Source organism: Heloderma suspectum, chromosome 3 (genome assembly GCF_057233095.1).
Source record: "Heloderma suspectum isolate Gila_16-S chromosome 3, 16-S_ref, whole genome shotgun sequence".
NCBI lineage: Eukaryota > Metazoa > Chordata > Lepidosauria > Squamata > Helodermatidae > Heloderma > Heloderma suspectum.
This window is the reverse complement of record NC_139460.1, coordinates 229,111,065-229,131,978: the sequence shown is the minus strand read 5'-3', so window position 1 is coordinate 229,131,978 and position 20,914 is coordinate 229,111,065. Positions and strand designations below refer to the sequence as shown.

The 20,914-nt window shown below is 39.5% G+C and overlaps 1 protein-coding gene across 1 annotated transcript in view; it reads right to left on the bottom strand.

Moving 5' to 3' along the window:
- Positions 1-20,914, bottom strand: part of CFAP46 (cilia and flagella associated protein 46) — a 132,491-nt gene that overhangs the window by 98,167 nt on the left and 13,410 nt on the right. Inside the window, exons 7-18 of the mRNA XM_084841931.1 lie at positions 19,706-19,829; positions 17,528-17,622; positions 16,794-16,895; positions 14,304-14,403; positions 12,962-13,060; positions 12,346-12,536; positions 11,559-11,787; positions 11,069-11,189; positions 6,716-6,839; positions 5,466-5,596; positions 3,488-3,633; positions 1,576-1,709 (exon numbers count right to left, since the gene is read on the bottom strand). Of these exons, the coding sequence (XP_084698057.1) occupies positions 1,576-1,709; positions 3,488-3,633; positions 5,466-5,596; positions 6,716-6,839; positions 11,069-11,189; positions 11,559-11,787; positions 12,346-12,536; positions 12,962-13,060; positions 14,304-14,403; positions 16,794-16,895; positions 17,528-17,622; positions 19,706-19,829 (1,596 nt within the window). The remainder of the gene's footprint in view (positions 1-1,575; positions 1,710-3,487; positions 3,634-5,465; positions 5,597-6,715; positions 6,840-11,068; positions 11,190-11,558; positions 11,788-12,345; positions 12,537-12,961; positions 13,061-14,303; positions 14,404-16,793; positions 16,896-17,527; positions 17,623-19,705; positions 19,830-20,914) is intronic.

The following is a 20,914-nucleotide window of genomic DNA, read 5'->3' as shown; positions in this document are numbered from 1 at the left end:
AAAATGCATTATGCATCTAATGAAGGTCATCACATAACCAGTACTCTGCAGATTATCTTCAGATAACAAGCCTTCATGATACAGGGGTGACTATGAGGCTGGCCCAATTGGAAGTGCACAAAAGAGTATCTGAATAAGGTGAAAACATTTTCCTCTGCATTCTTTGCTGGGTAAAGAACTACCATTCATTAAGTCCCTGAAGTGCCACTTACCTTATCCAACTTCCAATCCATCAGCAGGAAGAACTCATTTTCCTGGGGACTTCCCCCTCCTAAAAAGATGAGGACTACAAGCTCCCCCCGTCCCCACCCGCACAAAAAAAAAAAAAAACCAAGAAAAAGGAAGTTCAATTTAGAGACCAATCATATGCATAATTACTTTGAAGTATGTTACACTGAATTCAGTGGGCTTACTCCCACATAAATGAGCATAAGATTGCACCCTTAGCAATTGACAGGGTACCGAAATTGTTAGGGTGCTTCCACAACAGACAGAAAGGTGTAATTATAAATACATATATCCAAGTAATGCTAATTATTTAAAATGGTACATTTTTACCTCTTCATCATGACTCTAGATATGTTTTCTGAAATCATCACAACTGCAAGCACTCAAACACTGAGGCAAACCAAGGTTCACACTGTACTCAGTATGGGTTTGTAGGAGGCCTGCCTTCCCACACTTGAACTAAATTCAAATTGAGTCAAAGGGGGTTTACAGAATGCAAGCTGTACTTATAATTATGGTAAATCTACTGGAAAATTAAACTTCAGTGGATGATTAGGATGCAATTCTGACCCTAAACTTCTCTTCACCAATAGGCACAGAAAAGTGTTGCCCTCAGAAGAAGTGCGTGTTCCTGCCAATATTAATTACTTGAAAAATGAAGGGGTTGAAAGCACGACTACACTCACATTTCATTACAGACCAGAACACTGATCGCTGCTCAAATTTTGCATTTTGGATTTACCTCTACAACATTAAGAGAGCAATCCTATGGCCCCTAGATAGCATCCAGGGGGCCATAGGATTCTTCAGATTCCTGGATCCAAGGCCGGAGACAGCACTCAGACCTAGGAGTCTCAGATCCCCGCCCCCTCTCCGCCAGCGCAGAGAGAACCGCACTGGCTGCCTCTACAAGCTCCCAAACGCGAGCTTGGAGAGGAGGGAAAAGGAGCAGTTCTGTGACCGGGGACGGGGGGAGACTGGGGCAGCTGGCTTACGAAGAATCCTCTGGTCACCCCAGCCTCCTTCCCTCCCGTTCCGCAGAGCCCCAGCTAGACAGGCAAAAAAATCACCTCTGTGCTGCTCCCACTCTGAGTTCAGAGGCTGATGTGAATCTCAAAAGGACTGCACCGTAAAAATACTTACAGCAAAATTTTAAAAGCCTGCACTGACATTTAAAATTCAAAATTTAGTTAGGTATCTAAGACTGCAATGCTATACACACTTGTCTTATTGAACTCAATGGGGCTTATGTCTGAGTAGGCATGCATAGGATTGCACCATAACTGAGCAGATTACTTTGAAAGCATGATAAAATAAAGCAGGTATCAATTCTTCAAACCAAACTACCTGTATGTATTCCATTCTGATTCATGTCCAGTTTGTGGTAGACCATGTCCTGAGGAGTGCAGATTTGTTTCTACAGGGACAACAGCATGATTGTTGAGCTCGACACCTTCCATTCTTAATAACTGGATTGTAGCCTAGAAATAGACAGACAGAGGAAAAACAGCAAACAGTGCATGGTTAGTGTTTTCTGCATCAAAATTACATAGGGGCCTTGATAGCAGACACAGAGATTAATGTTCTAAAAGTACATATAGGTAACTGGGGCCTAAGAGAAAAGTCAAGACTCAAAGACTTCCCATCTTGTTCCCAGCATAGCCCCTGATCCCCCTCCTCACCCCCTACCCCCACACATTTATATATCTCTATAGCTTATGTACAAGCCATGGCAAGCCTCAGGACTGCATGCTCACCCCTTCCCTCTCCTACTCCTTTATATGCCTGAGCAGGAGCTGGAAAGATCTATTTTTGATTTTGAATTAACCACAGTTCCAGTGATATCTAAACTTGGGGAACTGTGGTTTGTTTAAACTTTAGTTAGTGAACAAACCAGGATCTAAAACCACATTTTTATCCTGGTTTGCTCTCACAAACTAGAGTTAAAAGCAACCACCATTTCCCAGGTTCAGACATCATGTTAATTTAAAATTAGAAGTTGTACGTTTTGAACTCCTCACAGGCAAAAAGGAGGCAGAGGAGAGCAAACAAGCTTGAGGTTCACTCTAGTTAATGCACATTAGATGAAATGTACATTAACTAAGCCTCTCTCTCAAGACCAGAAAAGAGTCTTTGACTCTTGCCAGTATGAAGAACACAAGAAACTTCACCTCAGCACAAGGCAAGACATTAGCAAACTGTAGTGAGCAGCTAAGAGGCCTACAAAAAGAGCTCACTAAAGGTTCTAGTGTTTTTCACACTGGGAGACTTGCCTGAGTCTCAGCTTGTGTGGGAGAGTCTACATAGGAAAAGCCTGTATGTAGCACTGGCCTTTCAGCCCTCCCTTGTCCAGGATGAATAAAAATCAATTTGAAATATGGCCAATGTAAAGAATTAGTGAACCACAAAGTTCTAAAGTCAAGGCCACTGTCTTCATTCCTAGAAGAAATCTAACATGCACAGATTTTCTACATATTTTATAGACACAAATAATCTATTACACATTCATATATATTTATGTTAGTTCTGCCTGAGAATTTTCTGTTTGAATGATCTGTTTGTATGATCTTATTTTAGTGTTTTGCATTTGGAGCGTTTTTATGAAGTACTGTTAGCTGCCTTATGCACTATGCTTTTTAACAGAAAGGTGAGATATAAATAGGCTTAAATAAATAATCCCTCAAATGCTCAAATTCTAAAGAAAAATAGTTAATATCTGCAACAACATTTTAACCTGTCATTTTAAAGAAAAATAATCTCTATATCCATAATATTTTACCTTCACAGTAAAATTGATGATAAACTATTGGTACTATTTCAAAGTGGCACATAAAAAGTTGAAAAGGAATCTTTCAGGACAGCTTCACTCATCAGAAAAGAATGATCCATAAACCAGTGAAGCCAGAAAAGGTAATATTTAAGTTAAAAATTATAATACAGCTGATCCTGCATGATACCAATATTGATATTGTGACACCACAGGTTTACACAGATTGCAGGGATAATGGGAAGAATTGTCATAATTAAGTGCAAGAAATCCAATTGATATAGGTTGTAGATTTCAGAATTGGGCTCATACAAAGAGCATAAGCAGTTTGGTTGGATTAGCCAATTTTTTTAATGGCCCCTTCCCCCATAACAAAGCAGCCATCTGTAGCAAGCTTGTTGAACTGGAGATCACTGTCTTATCAGCACTGCATATACAGCCAAGGACAGAAAGAGAGAGAAAATTATTTTAACAGCTATACAGTTTACTAACCTCTGCATTAATGAATCTTACTTCTGCTAAAGTTCTGAGTAAATCTCTTTCCAATGAGAATAACTTAGTGGGTGAGAGTGATTCTCTTTGTACATTTCCTTCTTGTTCATCTTCTAATATGACCATACTAGTTTTCTTCTTGAATACTAAGATAAAAGCAAATGCATTATTTTGACAACCTGTGTGTGTATGTTTGTGCTTATGTAAATGTTTGGAATAAAACTCTGTTCTTCAGCTACTACAACAATGACATTTGGTGGGTCTGGGAGTAAAACCCAGTGGGTATTGTCAGGTCCACAGATGGAGCCCAGCACAAAAGCTGTTTATTTACCTGAAGTGTAATGCTATCAATATCTAGACATATAAACAGCTAAAGGGAAAAACAAAAGGCAGTTTTGTCCCTTGGATTTTTGGGCTCCTTGCCCCAGAGAAACACCAACAGCCAGGCCATTTTTTTCCTAGTCTGTTGGAAATCCTACACAACGTATACCAATTTACTTGGATTTCTCTCCTGTCCCAAAGAATAAGGTAGGTTATCATCATCATTTGCTCTAATAGCAAATGATCCTATCACTTTGGAAGCAAAATGGGCCATCTCAGGATCAGGTAGTGAATTCTGCACACTTGGAGACTCCCTAAGTATGCAGAAGTATACATTGTAAATGAAAAGAAAAAGGAAACACCCAGCATAGCATAATGTGGACTTAACGTGCTCAGTGCTTTCAAGGAGCCACATAATATTGCGTGTCAGATGAAAAATAAATGGAAGATTCGGGGCAGGGGGAGAAGGATGCTGAGCCACCAACAGGTCCTGATAATATCCTGGAGGAGGACATGGCTGACTAGCTGGCACCCTGTTGGATCACTCCTCTGAGGGGGTGAAGGTATACTGCAATATTTTGTTGCTTCTCCCACTTGTTCGTTGTAATAGCAAACTCAGATGGGGGCTACCCACAAATAAGGTAGTGGTTTCTAAATTCTTGGGGGCTCACTAGGTACACAGAAGTATATAAGTTTATAAATTAAAATTAAAGACCTCCTCCCTTAAAGCAGACCAATGCAGACTGAGGATGCTTAGAGGTCTCCAGAAATGATGACTGGAGTTGGCAGGGAAAACTGGAGGTGGGGGGGGGGTTGGTGTTCTTGTGCCCTTTACGACCTATAGTATCCTAAAGGAGGGGAAGGCTGGCTGGTTGGCTGCAACTTAAAGAGGAGCACTCCTCTTAGGGGGTAAGATATACTGCAATATCTTGTTGCAGGGCTCACTTCTAACACATATAAACCATGTGCAGAGATAAATATTTAATATTTATCTTGATACTTAAATACTTAAAGAAGACTTTGTTACAGGTAAGTATGACCAAAGTCCTGTCTTCCCTTGTGGAAGGCAAGAACTAATGGTAGGCACAGGCTCTGTGCTAGTCAATAGCCTTTGCAGGCATACAGCCAGTACATGAAGGTTAAAGAAGTGTGGCAAGTGTGAGCATGCAAGCCCTGCCCAAACATCCCTGTGCACCTGCCTCCTCTGTAGATCTTCACATATCAAGCACAAATGTCTGCTAGTGGTTTGTAAGCATACTCAATTGTATGCACTTGTAAACTTGACCACAGTCAGGAATCCTCATAAGGCAGGAAGACTTGTAAGTGTGTTCATCCAAACATACTGATAACCACTCTGCAGACCTCTGTGCTAAATCCACAAAGGTCTTTAGGGATGCGTGCATGCCCAGGGACATTGGGGGTAGGTCTGCACACACACCCTCCCCCAAACACACTTTTAGCTCTCACATGTACAGGGTGAATGCCGGCATAGGATTGCCTAAACATACGGTTCAAGGATGACTGGGGATTTGAATGCAGTCTCCGATAGCCAAGCAAGAGATTTGATCCTCTGCTCTCCAAAGAAAAAGAATTTGCCTTGCATTTGCCTTGAAGATATCCTGCTGAAATGATATCGCACATATGTACTGTGACTTACATTTTTTGCGCTTTGAGGACTTCGCCATTTGACAATCATCATATAAGAGGCAGAATCTACATGCAGCCCGACACACGTCCCACACACTTTGTTTCCGTGCCGTTTTTGCTACTTCTGACCAAAGCCTGATTCTACATGAGTGAAAATTTTAAAAATAAATAAACTTCAGTTACCTTTTTAAAACATCAGAATAAATAATGCATACCCAAATGTATAGGCACACACCTGTTAAAAGGCTGTGGCACAGGTTTAGATTTTTCTTTCTTTCACAATGTTTGGACACAATCCAGCCAAAGTTAAGCACTTCTTAATTCCTATTGATTTCAGCGGGAGAATTAAGCATGTGAATGACCAAATCAGGAGATTCTGCCTTTATCTGAATGCAGGAGCTCCTGAGTCTATGACAGAGAACCTACTTTTTAAATTCAAACAAATTCATTCAAGAGGAGGTGTTGCTAGGCAATTAAAAGATTCAGGGCCAAATCTTTTCCATTGGCATCAATGAGATCTTTCCCCCTAAGCTTAATTGTCATGCAAAGGGGGAGGGATTTTGGGGGTACAAAGTGCACAGGTAGGGGAGGGTTAATCCTTCCCCCTCAAACTGTGAATACCCTGGAAATCCCCCTGCATTGCAGCTAGCTTAAGAAAAACCTTAATTGGCACCACTGGAAATATTTTTCCTAAGTTTAATTGTCATAAATACAGGGGAGGAGGGTTGGGGGACATTGCAGCAGGTAGGGAGGAGGATTTAACCCTTCTCTCCCCAACTGCAATCCCCCCCGAAAAAAATCCTCTATTGGCACCAGTGGACATTTAGGGCTCGGGGGAATGGACCCAGGGTCATGGGCCCAGGCCTAGCACTGCCCCTGCATTCAAATAAATGTATGATCTCCTTGTTTTGTCACTCACTTCTTTCTCTAGTTTGGGAAGGTGGGGCAGAGGTGATAGGAGTACAAGCCCCAGACCTGCATGCAAAGGGTAGGTGGGAAAGAGCAGTCTACAAGAGAGGTATTCAGAAAATTAAGGAAGGAAACTCCTTAATGGGAGGAGGATAATTTCATGGGCCTATTCATGAATGGATGATATATGTAAACTTAAACTGAAGTGTTCTGGTGATTCTTGGTCCAGGAAATTAGTGTTTTGGGGGGCCTAGTTATAAGATGTTTCAGAGCAATACCAATCTTTCCCTTTGTAATGATTTATCTCTTCAGAATCAACTTTTTTTAATGCTTGCCTTCAATCATAATTACCTCTCTTTTTCATTTTCACGTCCTATTCTCTTCAAATGTCCATCTGCTTTCTCCACATTTCTGGTGTGGTGCTCTGCTTTTGCACAGAGATAACTAATTGGACCCTTAGTTTTACTTGAGGCAACTAAAGGGAAGGGAGAACATTTTACACAATTTTGCACTGTATTCATGATATGACTACCACACTAATTTCACAAGGAGTAGAACAGAATAGAGTAGAACTAGAATAACTTAGCCACTGAATCAGCAACTATAGAAGTACTATTAAAGCTAACTGATTCAACAGCACCAAATCAGCTTAGATGAAAGACAGATTCCTATGGAAGATATAAACTTGGAGGGGAAGCATTTTGTAACACATCTCAGTCTGCATAACATATGTTAATGTAACATTAACACAGATTTTCCATAGATGCTGATATTGCAGTGAGTGAATCAGAGAAACCCTAGCGTTTAAGCTAATGAAAGAGAGACAGAGAGAAAGGGGGAGGGGAATTATTTACAAGCCAAATACATCTAACAAAGAAAGAAACTTATACTGGCAGAGACAAGATACAACAGGAGAATGAGCTGAGCCTTCAGGAAGAAAATGACTCTAGCGATATGGATATGTCAGACATGGATTATTTCAGCAGTATAATGACATGGTAGTCACGCTTCTATAAACCACGCTAGATAAGGCTTTCTTACAAATACGATGAGGCAAGGGACTGAATAGCATCCAGTTATGGTCCTTGACATAACCATGACTGAATAAGCTTTAATTTGATCCTCAAGCAATGTGCCAAGCAATAACATCACCCCCCCCCACACACACACACACTAATACATGTATATAAAACTGTTTATTTTAAAAATTTATGTTTATGGAACATATTTATGGAACAGCAGGCATCATGGAACTGACAGTATCCACTAAAAATCTTTCAGCAGAATCTTATAAATGTCTACTCAGAAGCAAGTCCACTTGAGTCAGTGGGGTTTACTCTCAGATAAGTGAGCACAGGACTGCAGCCTTTATCATTACCCTTTCTAATTTAAATATGTTTCCCATGAGTGCCATACATGGTCACAAGGGATAAATTATAATCATACACTGACTGCATTCTATAAACAGAAATAGCAATTCCAATGAACAGGTATCTTCTTCTTTGAGTGTGTGGTCATAAGCCCTATTTACACAGGTGGTTATAAATACTATTCATCACAGTACATACAAGGCTAAATAATGAGTATTTCATTATGATAACTTGGAGTGCTCTCTGTTCAGGATTCAAGGCACTCAATTTCATTCCCTCTCCTGCTTTTCCTCAGAGTCAGTCAGCATTCCATGACCCCTGGACATGCACAGTCCTGACTGTCCTAAACTTGAACTGGTTTAAGTTTACACAATTTAGATCTCCAGGATCTCTCCTCAAACCACACCAAACTAAATAAATTTTGATTTAGCACCTTCTGTTCAGCCTCAATATCTTTCCCTGAAGAAAGCCATTCACTCACTGAAGCCAGCATGGATGCATTATAATAAAGCTTCACATCTGGTAAGCTCATACCACCTTTATCCTCTTCTTTACACAACACTTTATGAGCTATAGTTAGGTGTTTTCCATTCCAAACCTATCTTGAAATAAGTATTTGCCGTGCATTTTAATTAATGTTTCTATCAATGTTTCTAGTATGTTCATAAATAAAAAATAACATAAAAGGCAGCACATTCATTTTATTTGTAGCAATTCTGCCCATCCAGGACATAGGTTGACCAGAACTGCAGCTTAAGCCCTTTGCTATTCATTAATTTGTCATGATGTATATTCAGAATATTATTTAAATTGTTGTCTAACCAGTACAGTATTGTACTGTAGTTTTTCACTGAATTTTCATAAGAAAATCTAATCTCTCTTTTTGTACAGCATGTAAATAAATAAATAACAGAAAAAGGAACTACTCTAGCAAATTTTTCCAGCTTTTCTGGAAGGAGTAGCACAAGGAATTTAAGGAGGCAGGAACCGATTTTAACAATGACCCGTTTCACACCAGGTTGCACTCCCATGGTTTATTGTTGGGTTAAACACTGGGTTGTTTAGCCCCTAAACAACCCAGTGTTCCAAGTTCGCATGTCATGCTCACAACCTACAACCCAGGTGATTGTAGGTAGCTGATTAAAAGCGGAAGTGAAGAGCGCACAGGAGGCAGTGCGCTCACTTAGTCCCACTCATGCATGACAAATCATGGGTTAATTAATTGTGGGTTACATGCAAATTGGCCCAATGTGCTGATTTCCTCTGTTTCATCTGCAGTCATCTTTTGCTATTCGTTAAGAATAATTCAAGGCTAACAAAAAGAAACTCTAGAAGACCAAAGGACTGGACTGTATCTGGGCTTAGAATGGCAAAAAACAAACACTTCCATATGGAAAAGATACGTTGGTTTCAATGAGATTCATTCAGACAAATTGCGTCAAACTGACATGCTGTTGAACTCAGCAGTGGCTCTCCACATTCAAGAGCACACAAACTGAATATAAAGAGCAACAGAATTCAGGTAAGTCTCCATTGGTTAGTGACCATGCAGATAACTAGTTCAATACACCAGCTCTGGAATTCTGTTGTTTAAAAGGAAGATGATTATTTAAAAAGCCAATGACTGTTCTGCTATGCGATGTAAAATTTTAAAGCAACTTTATTTCAACTCTTGGGAACCTGCATTTTACTGGCAACTAATGTTTCCTTCAATTAAAGCTCATCTCTAATTTATGCAAAAAGTCTATTAATGTTTACTGAAAAGCTTTTGATCTCTCAAGGCTTGAGGAAACAAGCCTTGAATTACCAAAAATAATGTACATGGAATATTTTGAAAACAGCCTTAACACAACGTTAAAAGATGGGTAATGTCAGTCTGAAGATATTTTCACACCTGCATAGAAAAATCAAAATGTGCTCTCCCTCCTTACTGTGGTCTAGAGCTGTTTTGTTCAATAACACATGGAAGTGAAGGGTGGAGGCAGGAAAATGGCACTCCCTCTGAAATCTGTCACCCAAGTGGACTGCCTGACATTGTTTCAAAGTTATCTAGCTTTCCCTGATGATGATGTAAAGATTATTATATTCACATCTTACCCACTTTCCCTGGAGCTCAACACTGACCACATGTGCCTTTTCCCATTTTAGGTTGTTTGGGGTCTCTTTGATTATGAGCCTCAGAACTCTTATAGCTAAAGGAGATATTAACAGGGTTGAAAAGAACAACTTCAAACATTGCTAGGTTTGTAGTACTGCAGGAAGAAAATATGGCTTGTAACTGTTCAGGTTCTTTTGAACACAGACTAGAAGAAAACCTCTCAAAATTAACATGTGATAGACTACAAAAAATTACATACTATTTTGGTTTTTTGTTTCGGAAATCAAATAAAGTAATCATGCTGAATGCATCTCTTCCTTCTGCAACAGATGAGCCTGAGTAGGATTTGTGGGTAGAAAACCAGAAAGGTCCTTTCTACCTAAGAGTAGCATGAATCATGGCCAGCAGTGTACTGATAAACATGGATGCTTTTTTCTCAGCTCACTGTGGATTTCTGCTAAGGCAAAGAGGCCATTCAAATTAATAGCCATGAAACTGCCATTTTCAACTCTGCCAGAAACCTTCTTGATGTGAGTTGGACAGCCACATGAAAAATTACAACTTGTACTCATAATGGTCAAGTTGCGCAACCTGTTTGCCGGAAGCAAGAACCTGCCACAGATAGAGAGGGAAAAAGTGGTCACTGTGAATGGAGCACCCATAGGCTACATTCACACATGATGCTAACCATGGCTTATGCTACCCATAATTTGTTGCTTTAGCCATGAATTGTTTTGCAGATGAAAAAACAAACCATGGGTTGTTTTCCTTCTATCTGATTTGTTTCTCTCCTGCCCATTTTGCCAGCTTTCAGAGTGGTTTCATTTTCAGGCTGCTCTTGCTAGGCACCTCTGTTTCAGGGTGCAAACAAGCCAGGGATAAGTCACAGTTCTGGGTTCAGACATCACAACAAGCCATGGTTTAAACAAGCCAGACTTGGTAAGCCAATTGCAAATCATGGATTTTATTTGTGGTTTACAGCCTTGCAAACAAACCATGGATTTGTGGATTCAGACACAACACAAAACCAGATTTCAACAAACCATACTATGGCTTAGCGTTATGTGCAAACCAGGCCATAGACATTGCACCCCTGACATATACATAATTTAATTTAAAACATTATATTCCTCCACATTCTGTGGAGAATCACAGAAAACAAAACCGTACTTCAGGTTAGACAAAAATTGGTGAAGCAAGGTTCTCAGTTTTGCCATCATAGAAAACGTATATTACCTTTAGCTTCATTTTCACTATCAAGGACAATCTGAAATGCCTCAGGAGCTAGTGCAAGGCCAGCATTCACCAACAGAGACCGTTTTTTTCTCACACTATCTTTTGATGTTCCTTTTTTAGCCTACACAAAGAAAAGGATTAGTTATTACAGAAGTGTAATACTTCAGTGGGAGGGCAATCCCATCCAAGAGAGATAATCTACCTAATTCCCGGACACAGTAGTCACCCACCCACAGTATCTCTGTCCACCTCCTGATAGGATGTCCACCTCCTGATTATGGATACCCATCAGTCAAGCTTATAAAATTGTCAATTAATTCCCCTAAAATATGCATTGGTCTCCATCCATTATTTCAGTATATATTTTCAATAAGGCCCATTGGGTTGAAGAATAAATAATCCACTAGTGACCCAAATCACATCTGAATATATACATGATCAGGCATAATTATTATTATAGATATACTCTAATAAGTTATCCAGCAGTTACCTGTTCAATCATCAAACTTGCTTGATCTTCTAGACGGTCCAATGACTTGTACAACATTGTGTTTAAGTTAAGCCGATGGAAAGCCATTTTAAGATATTCATGATATTGCCCATTGTTATCAAGGTAGATGGCTTTCTGCAAATGTTCCATGGCAGCCTCTATTCTCTCCGCCTTTTCCTCAATGCGGGCAATTTCCATATGGACTTGACAACGTAATAAAATCAACATGCTAGGATGCACAACCATAAGCATTTTCAGTTAAAACTACTATAAGCTTTCTCTTTATGCAATGCGTGTGTATTACAATTAGAATTTCTTCTTAGCGGAATGCTTTCCTTTTTTCCATTTGCATTAAGTCTGCCAAAACAGTCATGCAAATCAGCACAGTTTAGTATAACTGCTTCTTGAAGAACATCAACAGAACAGTTTTCAAAGGTTTTGTGTACATAACATAATGTATGCTAAAAAAATATTATTTTAAGGTGAATGATCCAAAGTGTCATTCATAGGCAGGCTAGCATACAGACAGGCCATAGCTCAGTGGTAAAGTCATAGTTTACTTGCCTGTGATCCAGGCATCTGGTTAAAAGGATCTCATACATAAAGACTGGGGAAAACATCTGCCTGAGATTTCAGAGAGCTACTGCCAATCCGAATAGACAGTATTAGGCTTGATGGACCATGGTCTGACTTAACATAGAGTAGTTCCTTAGTTCAACACATGTTCATGCAAAGGTTATCAGATCTCTAAAACAACAAATTGGGGTTCATACCCAAACCAATTTACCTGTCAATCTTCTCTAGGACTTCAGCAATAGCCAACAATGGTTTCCGTACATGCTGTTGCAAGTTGTGCTGCAGCAGTGGTAAGCAGATATTCCACAGGGTAGCGCACACTGCCTGAATAACATTAGGGTCTCGTACCCGAATCGCACGATTCAAAATTAGCTCAAGTTTCTGTATTACTTTTAGTTGAGCCTACAAGAGTAAAAAAATACTTTGCATTGATTACAAAAACATATAATGTTTCTGAACCTAGTCCCTGAGATACCTGATAATCTGGATAGCATGCATCCAGTGCTCTTGAAGACCCTAACTCTTTTCCCTTACAGAGTTTGTGTCTTTTTATTGGAATAGTCACATACTGCTTATTAGAGTCATAACTACTGGCCTATCGAATCTTCTCTTGTTAACCCCACTTCGAACAGTAATTGATTCTTCAATCAGCAGACCACTCTCTTTAGCTAGCTCCAACTAGGGTAATATTTTCCTTTCTTAGAATGAAATTCTGTGGCTAAGTTTCATGCTTCATAAAATGACAGAGAGGGAAAGAGAAACCACAAATCTAAGGCAGAGGGGGCAGTCTTCTTTACAAAGTAGTGCTAATTAAGGAGCAAACATACCTCAACAACACTTTTACCATAAGTTTCAATTTTAGGCCCAAGTTTCTGGACTTCACAGTCACATTCCAAGCAGTCTAATTCAATCTCTTTCCCTGGATCCTAGTAATATAAACATATTTTCACCAAGGAATTAAAATATTCATGATTAATCTCTGACGCTTTCAGATATTTCCTTATAACATTGTGCATTTGTGCCTGTAAATGTAGGGTGCTGCAAACACTCTTACATATTATCATGCAGATTTCAGAGGGATAGCTGAGTTAGTCTGATGCAGCAAAACAACGAAGAGGCTTATGGCACCTTAAAGACTAAGAGGTTTATTATGGAACAAGTTTTTGTGGACTAGTATCCACTTCATCGGATGCATGGTGCTATCGTCGGTTGACCAATGAATATGGATATAAAAAGAAAATGGGACTCAAAGGCCATGAAATGCCAGACTATACTTTTTTGTATTTCAGCATTTCATGGCCATTTGGTCCATAGTTTTTCTATATCTCTGTGTGTGTGTGTTTATCTCCCAAATAAAGTATGTGTTTATCTCCCAACTTCCATGCATCTGATGAACTGGACGCTAGCCCATGAAAACTTATGCTACAATAAACCCGTCAACCTATAAAATGCCATAAGACTCTTTGTTAACCAAAAGTGAAAGTTTTGGTTATATTATGCAAAATGGCCATGCCAATACATCAAGTAGATATTTTCATATTACACTTGTAACATGATGCATCAGTGCAGCCTTGGAAAACTTCTGATCTGTATGGATGTTGTAGAGTGATGGCAAACTGTGCTGACTGTGCTGATGTATACAACTTAACACTTGATCCCAACAGTGCAAAGGGGACAGGTTAAAAATGTACAAGGATAAGTGGCGCTCTCTCCCCACCCTCCACAAATCAGGCAAGGGTTTTGTGGAAAGATAGGGAAATTCTGGCTGTCATGGCTGAATATGATGGAAAACTTGTAATTTTGTGCTCTTTGAAAATTAACTATATTATTTATACCCGGTTCACTAACCCAGCTAAGGAGAATGGAATACTTGGCCAATCAAGCCCTTACACAACTTTCTCATTATGACAATGTATGGTCATACCAATAATAAGAATCTTTTACATTTTCAATTGTACATTCCCCTACTTCCTATTTGCAATCGTTTTTACGAGCAATGACTCCCCTTGTCTCTGATAATAGCTAACATTATGTAAGTAAGACTGGAGTTATTTTTTTTTGTTCAGTATATCAGTTCACACTCATACAAGAGTAAAAAAGGAAGAAACCTTTCTATATTAAAATGATTTCATAGTGAAGTAATTCAACCAAGAATTTCCTAACACTCACGCTAATCTTACAGTTCTTCAAGTCATTTATACATGAACATGCAATAGGTATACAATTCAGTTTCAAAGAAAGTCGAGCCAATTCCAGCAGCAAAGAAATTCTGCAAAGTAGAAAACAGAACCAATAAGAATAAAACTGGTCTTGGCAATTAATTTTATATGCAACAGACTCACAGTGCAATCCTATGCTGGTTTATTCAGAAGAAATTTCAATTACAGTTAATTGACACGTACATGGGAACAAGACTGCAGCTGTAGTAACCAATACTGCTTACTTAGGGAGCAATCCTATAGCCCCTAAACAATGTCTGAAGGGCCACGGGATTACTTTGAGGTTGGAGACAGCGCTCTGACCTTGGAAGGGGTAGTCAGAGAACTGACAGCCCCTTGCCTCCTCGCAGCCAGCATGGAAAGAACTACGCTGGCTGCTCTCTGAGGTCAGAAAAGTGACCTCAGAGAGGGGGGAAAGGGGGCATTTTGATGGGCAAGGAGGGGAGGAGAGTGGAGAGGCCAGGATACAAACTATCCTGAGGCCTCTCCAGCTTCTTACCCTCCCCTTCTGAAGCGCCCCAGCTAGATGGACAAAAAACCCCGCCTAGCAAAAAATGCAGGGCGGAAGGATGGGGAGGCAAAGATCACCTCTGGTGCTCCTCCTGCCTTGCCTAGGTGCAATTGATAGGATTGCACCCTTAGTATTACACTTATAAGATGTAAATACAACAGGCACTAACATGAGTAAAATCTGGAAATTATTTTTTTAAATATAATCAGAATGATGGAATAATACTAGTGATGACTCAGAGATTATTGGGCCACATATTTCAGTCCTTTTTGGCCTTGCCACCTCCCAGCCCAGATTGTGGATACATTCCTTTATATTTTCAAGTTCAGCTGGAGAGAAAGCAGTCATAGCTTTTCCAGCTTGTTCCCTCCCTAGCCCTGTCATCCACAAGTTTTCTTCACCTGCTAAGTGGCACACCTACTTGTCACAGCATATTTTTATTTATTTAAAAATATTTATATATGGCTAAAAGGGGAAGGTAAAGGTGTCCCCAACCAGTCGTGTCCAACTCTAGGGTGTGGTGCTCATCTCCATTTCTAAGTCGAAGAGCCAGCGCTGTCTGAAGACGCTTCCGTGGTCATGTGGCTGGCATGACTGAACACCGAGGTGCACGGAACACTGTTACCTTTCCCGCGGAAGCAGTACCTATTTAGCTACTTGCAATTTCTTGCTTTCGAACTGCTAGGTTGGCAGGAGCTGGGACTGAAGACGGGAGCTCACTCCATCACGCAGCACTCGGGTCTCGAACTGCTGTCCTGCCGACCTTCCAGTCTGCAGTTCAGCGTCTTAACCACTAAACCACCGCGGCCCACTTATATATGGCTACTCGTTACCAAATCACAGGGTGGTGTCAACATTTTATTAAAACAACGATTAAAATAAATTATAAACGTGACAACAAAAATATATAAGCTAGGTATGAAAATCAACAAATGCTTGGGGAAACAGATGGGTTTTTAACAGGCAGTGAAACACCATCAAGGATGGCACCTGTCACACTGCAGGATGGAGAGAATTCCAAACGTGGGGCACCACAACAGAAAAAGACTGTCTCCCTGGTTGCTGTCAGGTGTTCATATGCAGACAACAGAAGAACAAGGAGGCCATGATCTAGATCTCAATGAATGGGCAGGTTGATATGGGAGAAGGTACTCCCTCAGGTAGCCCGGTCCCAAGTTATTTAGGTCCTTAAACATCAATAAGATCACCTTCAATCTGACCCTGTAATATATTGGCAGCCAGTACAGTTCTAAGCAAAAATCTGCCAAAATCTGCATTAGCTGCAGTTTCCAGACCAGTCTCAAGGGAAGACCCACTAAGAGTGTATTGCAGTCATCAGATCTTGAGGTTACCAAGGTATGGATCACTGTGGCCATCCCTATCCAGGAATGGCTGTAGCTGGCATACCAACCAAAGGTGGTAAAAGGCATTCCTAGTCACCAAGTCCACCTGAGCCTCCAGTAACAAAGATGGTTCAAGTAATACCCCCAAACTATGAATCTAATACTTCAGGGGGAGGGCAATCCCATCCAGAAGAGATAATCTACCTAATTCCCAGATGCAGGAGTCGCCCACCCACAGTATCTCTGTCTTATAGGATTCAGTCTCAGCTTATTGGCCCTCATCATAGGGGGCAGGAGAGCGGGGAGGAAGCACACAAGCATTTCATTCTGGGTAATAATCTCTCATGTGCCAATGAGGGAGAGAGAGAGGGGAGGGGTTTATTGAGCCCTATAGTAATAGCTTTGCTTCTATGGGAAGGATTGTGCTCTAAGGACAAATCACACCAGATCTATAGAACAATAGATCTTTAACATAGCATGGGACACACTATGTCAACTTCATCTTTTTGGCCTGGATGCAATATAAATAACAAATACTGACATTTTTAAAAGATCTTCCAGAGTGTTGCTAATATATAAAACTTACCTTTCAATACGGTTTATTTTCCTTTTAGAACCTTTCAAAAGTTCATATATATTCGTCAAATCTGTAGCAGCATCTTGTGGAATCTCATTTTTATCTAAATGCCTGCAATTATTTTACAAGTGGATGATTAATACAGTTTTTAAAATTGAAACATCTATCCAACAGCCAGTATTTTCCCTTCTGTCACAAGTGGGATTTGTGAGTATATCATTATTCCAAATAAAATTACCTAAAATAAATCAGAAGTTCATTTCATTTGTCTTCCACTAAGACATCTGGCAGTGGCAAGAAAAACAAAGTTATATTTCAATTAAGAAGAAATAATTTAGTGAGAAATGCCAAATTCAATTCAGAAACAGAAGAGGTATAAGGAATGTCTCCGAGTGCATAATTCTGCTCTAGGTGACAATCAGTCTTCACTCTAGCTATATGGGCACACATTATGTCACTAATAAATTATCCTCTTTAAGACTGTGAGAAGCAATTACCGCAGACCAGCACCTGAGGAACAAACTACCCAGGACACTGCTGCTGGATGTGCATATAACTCCGAGAGAGAGAGAGAGAGAGAGAGATGGGGATGATCCTACATGGCAATTATTCTGTTCTTCTCTGTGCAATGAACTGCACTAGTAGCAGTTTTGTCTTCTACTCATGGCTCTCTGGATTCCAACCAACTTCTAGACATAGAGTTCAAATAGCTGAGATCCTCATCTGCAATAACCAATACTTACAATTTGATTGTTTGGATTTTATAAATAATGTTCAGGCTGGGAGAGCTTTCAAGCTCATCTCCTTTTTGAGAAATGTCCACTAGTTTGTGACGCACCTATAAACAATTACAATAGCTATATCAGTATTTAAAGTACAGAGACATACCATCAGCTATTCCAAAGCTGAGAAAGGTTCAAATCCTTCTCAAATTTTTCCTACAGTTTTAAGTTCACAAAAGATGCCAGTGTCTGACATTGCAGGATTTGTAGATTATGTACAGCTGAAACTTCTCCAGTTTTAAAAAGCAGATTTGAACATTAAGTGTAGCCACTCCTATACTGATGCAAAGGCTTCAGCACATGCACAAAGAGCCCCTCTAGCTGGGCTTCCCAAGTGTTCCCTCCACTAAGGTGACCTCAGTTCTGGATTCTGACATTGGCAAATAAACATTAAGGGTGCAATCCTATAGATGTATAGACAAAAGAAGTCCTACAACTCCTAGCGTGCCCCATGCTGGGAGTTGTAGGAATTTTTTCTATCTAAACATCCACAGGATTGCGCCTTAAACAACTGATGAAAATATTAACTTACCAAATAATCTGCTATGTTAAACAGTCTGTAGAGTTTTCCCCTTCCGTAATAAAAAATACAATTAATTCAATCTCTCTTCTTCTTACTTTGCCTATCCCACAATGCAGTTTTACATCAACATTTTATTTAAACAGACCCTTTTGTTTAACTCTGTTATTTTCAACTTCCCTTTCCCATGGACTGCAGGAGTACTAGAATACTCATTTATTATGTGGTTATTAAAGCAAAGATTGATAGCTCATCTGAGAGATACCACTCAATAGCAATTTTTAAATTGGTATGATAGTTTAAGACCACTGCCGAGATGGTTTTCTCAAAGGTGTCTTTGAGCAGCATATAAAACATGACCTAGTTTGCCTTCATCTTAAAGCTTTATTACTATTACAGCTGCGGGAAGTCAGGTATATATTTCATTTTTAATTTCATGAGATGTTATGCAAGATACATTCCCCATTACCCTAAGACTGATCATGCAGAAAGAAACTTTAAAAGAAAAGAACAAGAACAAGAACAGACCAACCTTATTATTAAAATCCACTAACCAAATTAGACACCGTATCTGATACTTCAACAATACTTCCAATGCAATCCATCAAGTTCAGTTATCAGATTTAGCACCTACTTTTTCTGAGACATGCACTAAACCACCATCAAGTGCATAACCCTATGCACGTTTAGACAGAAAAAAGTCCTACAACTCCCAGCTGGGGAATGCTTTTTTCTGTGTAAACATGCATAGCATTGCATCTTAAGTGGGACATGCTACCTTCACTACATGTATGTAATAAGCAAAAGGAATACCAACAAGACAAAAAACTACAACAGAATTCTAAATTGCTGATTTACTTTTGACTTTACAATTCCACAAAGCTTTCTAGAAATTTGAGTAACCTCAAGCTCTTTATACTACGTTTAAAAACTAGGAGGGCTCAGCTCACTTTTTAAGCTAAATAGGTTTTCCATTAGAGAGCAACTTTAAGCAAGGCAGTAGGCAATCTTACAACTCCTATTTTGATTAACAATATAAGGGCACAACCCTCTGTATGTTTAGACAGAGAAAAGTCCTACAACTCCTAGCACATTTCTACATGGGTTGTTTAATCATGCGAACTTGGATCAATACATTGTTAGTTGTCCTTCTGAGGACTCTCTGGACCCATGTATCAAAGTAAACATTTTCTGAAAAACCCCACAAACACACCTTAGGATAAACTGTTGTTTGGTCAAGACCTGGCCTACACATATCAGTGGTGTAATTAGCATATTCAAATAGAAATGTTATGTCTTCCAAGTAAGACAAGTTAGATTTTGCACTTTTGTGACATGTAATGCAATACTCTACTTGGTGTATGTCTGATTTTATTGCACGTCTTATAGATGTAACGCAATCCATTTTTCACTTTGCTTCAGGCACAAAACAATTTTATTATGAGATATAAACTACCAATATTTGTTTGGGATGGCTTTAGGTGAGATGGATGCTATAAATGACATTGGGTTATTTGTAAATGACAATCTGAGTTCTGGTGAAGCCAGATTTTTTAGTGTAGAATCATGGCAGCATCAGGGTGAAGATTTAAGCTGTTAATTAGGTTTTCAAAAGTTACCATTAATGAAAATAGTTTTTTATATTTCCCTGGAACGCTTTCTTTAATGAATGTTGCTGCAGTGGATGAAAAATCTATGGCTTCTTCGATTCTGGAAGCATCCAGGAAACATTCAATCAACTCTCTGTAAAGCAAAAAAAAATAATGTTTATAGTAAGCACCATTCTGCATGATATTTATAAATGACAATTATTACGAAATCATTATACATTTCATTTGAAAGCTACACAAAACCATTATTTTATTAAGGTACTCATATTGTTAGGGGTGTTTCTGAGTGCAGGGAGTGGGAAACCAGTTCAGATATTTAAGGAGAACCACCAGACATGGGAGAGGTGTTTTCCCAGGCTAGTCCAGACATGACTGGGCCGGCTTCTCAGGTTACAAACAACCAGCTGGCTGAGGATAAGGGTTCCTCTTCACACACCCCTGTAAGAGAAAGCAAACAGAAAGAGGCGGGGTTTGGGGAGTCTGATCTAATAGACACCAGGGGCAGGCGCAGAGCAAAGAGAGAGAAGGAAGGGGCGGAACTTAGATGGTCTTCCCAATTGGCCTTGCATGAGAAGCTGCGCTCAGAAGCCTCAAGAGAGAGAGGGACCTCCCCCCTTAAGTTAGGCTAGTGAGACTGCCTTCCTCTTCAAATGGCAGGCAACTCTCTTAACTTCCTTTTGAATTCCCCTGAAGGCATTCCTTTGTAGACTGAGAGTCACTGAGAATTTGCATCTGTATGACCCTATGAAGAAATAGATTAAAAGCTGTAGACTGAAGCCTCTCATCTGTGTTTGTTTTCTGCCCTGAAATAAAGTGGGGCTAAAGGAATCCTGACACATATTTCAAAATGTATGCATAGAAATCGTGGTGTCTTTTGCTTTATCTATTGCATGTATAGCCTATAGCTTCCATTCCAGGCTCCTTTTCAAACTGTCACCTAATTAAAGTAATCTTAGTCAATCATACTAGTTTGAATTGATTACATCTGCATACATTTACATTTTTAAAAAATTGTAGGGAAAAGCATACTTTATTTTTTAGATGATGAATGTCTGTATTACAGCAAGCATCATCTTAGAAGAGGCATATAGGATGAATGCTGTTAGTCCCTGCCATCAGCAGTTTTATAAGATCATATATTAAAACCATGATTTTTTTAAGTGTTATCCAATCAATCAGGGGCATGCTTTTAGCCAATAAAAAGTTTTTTAATTGATG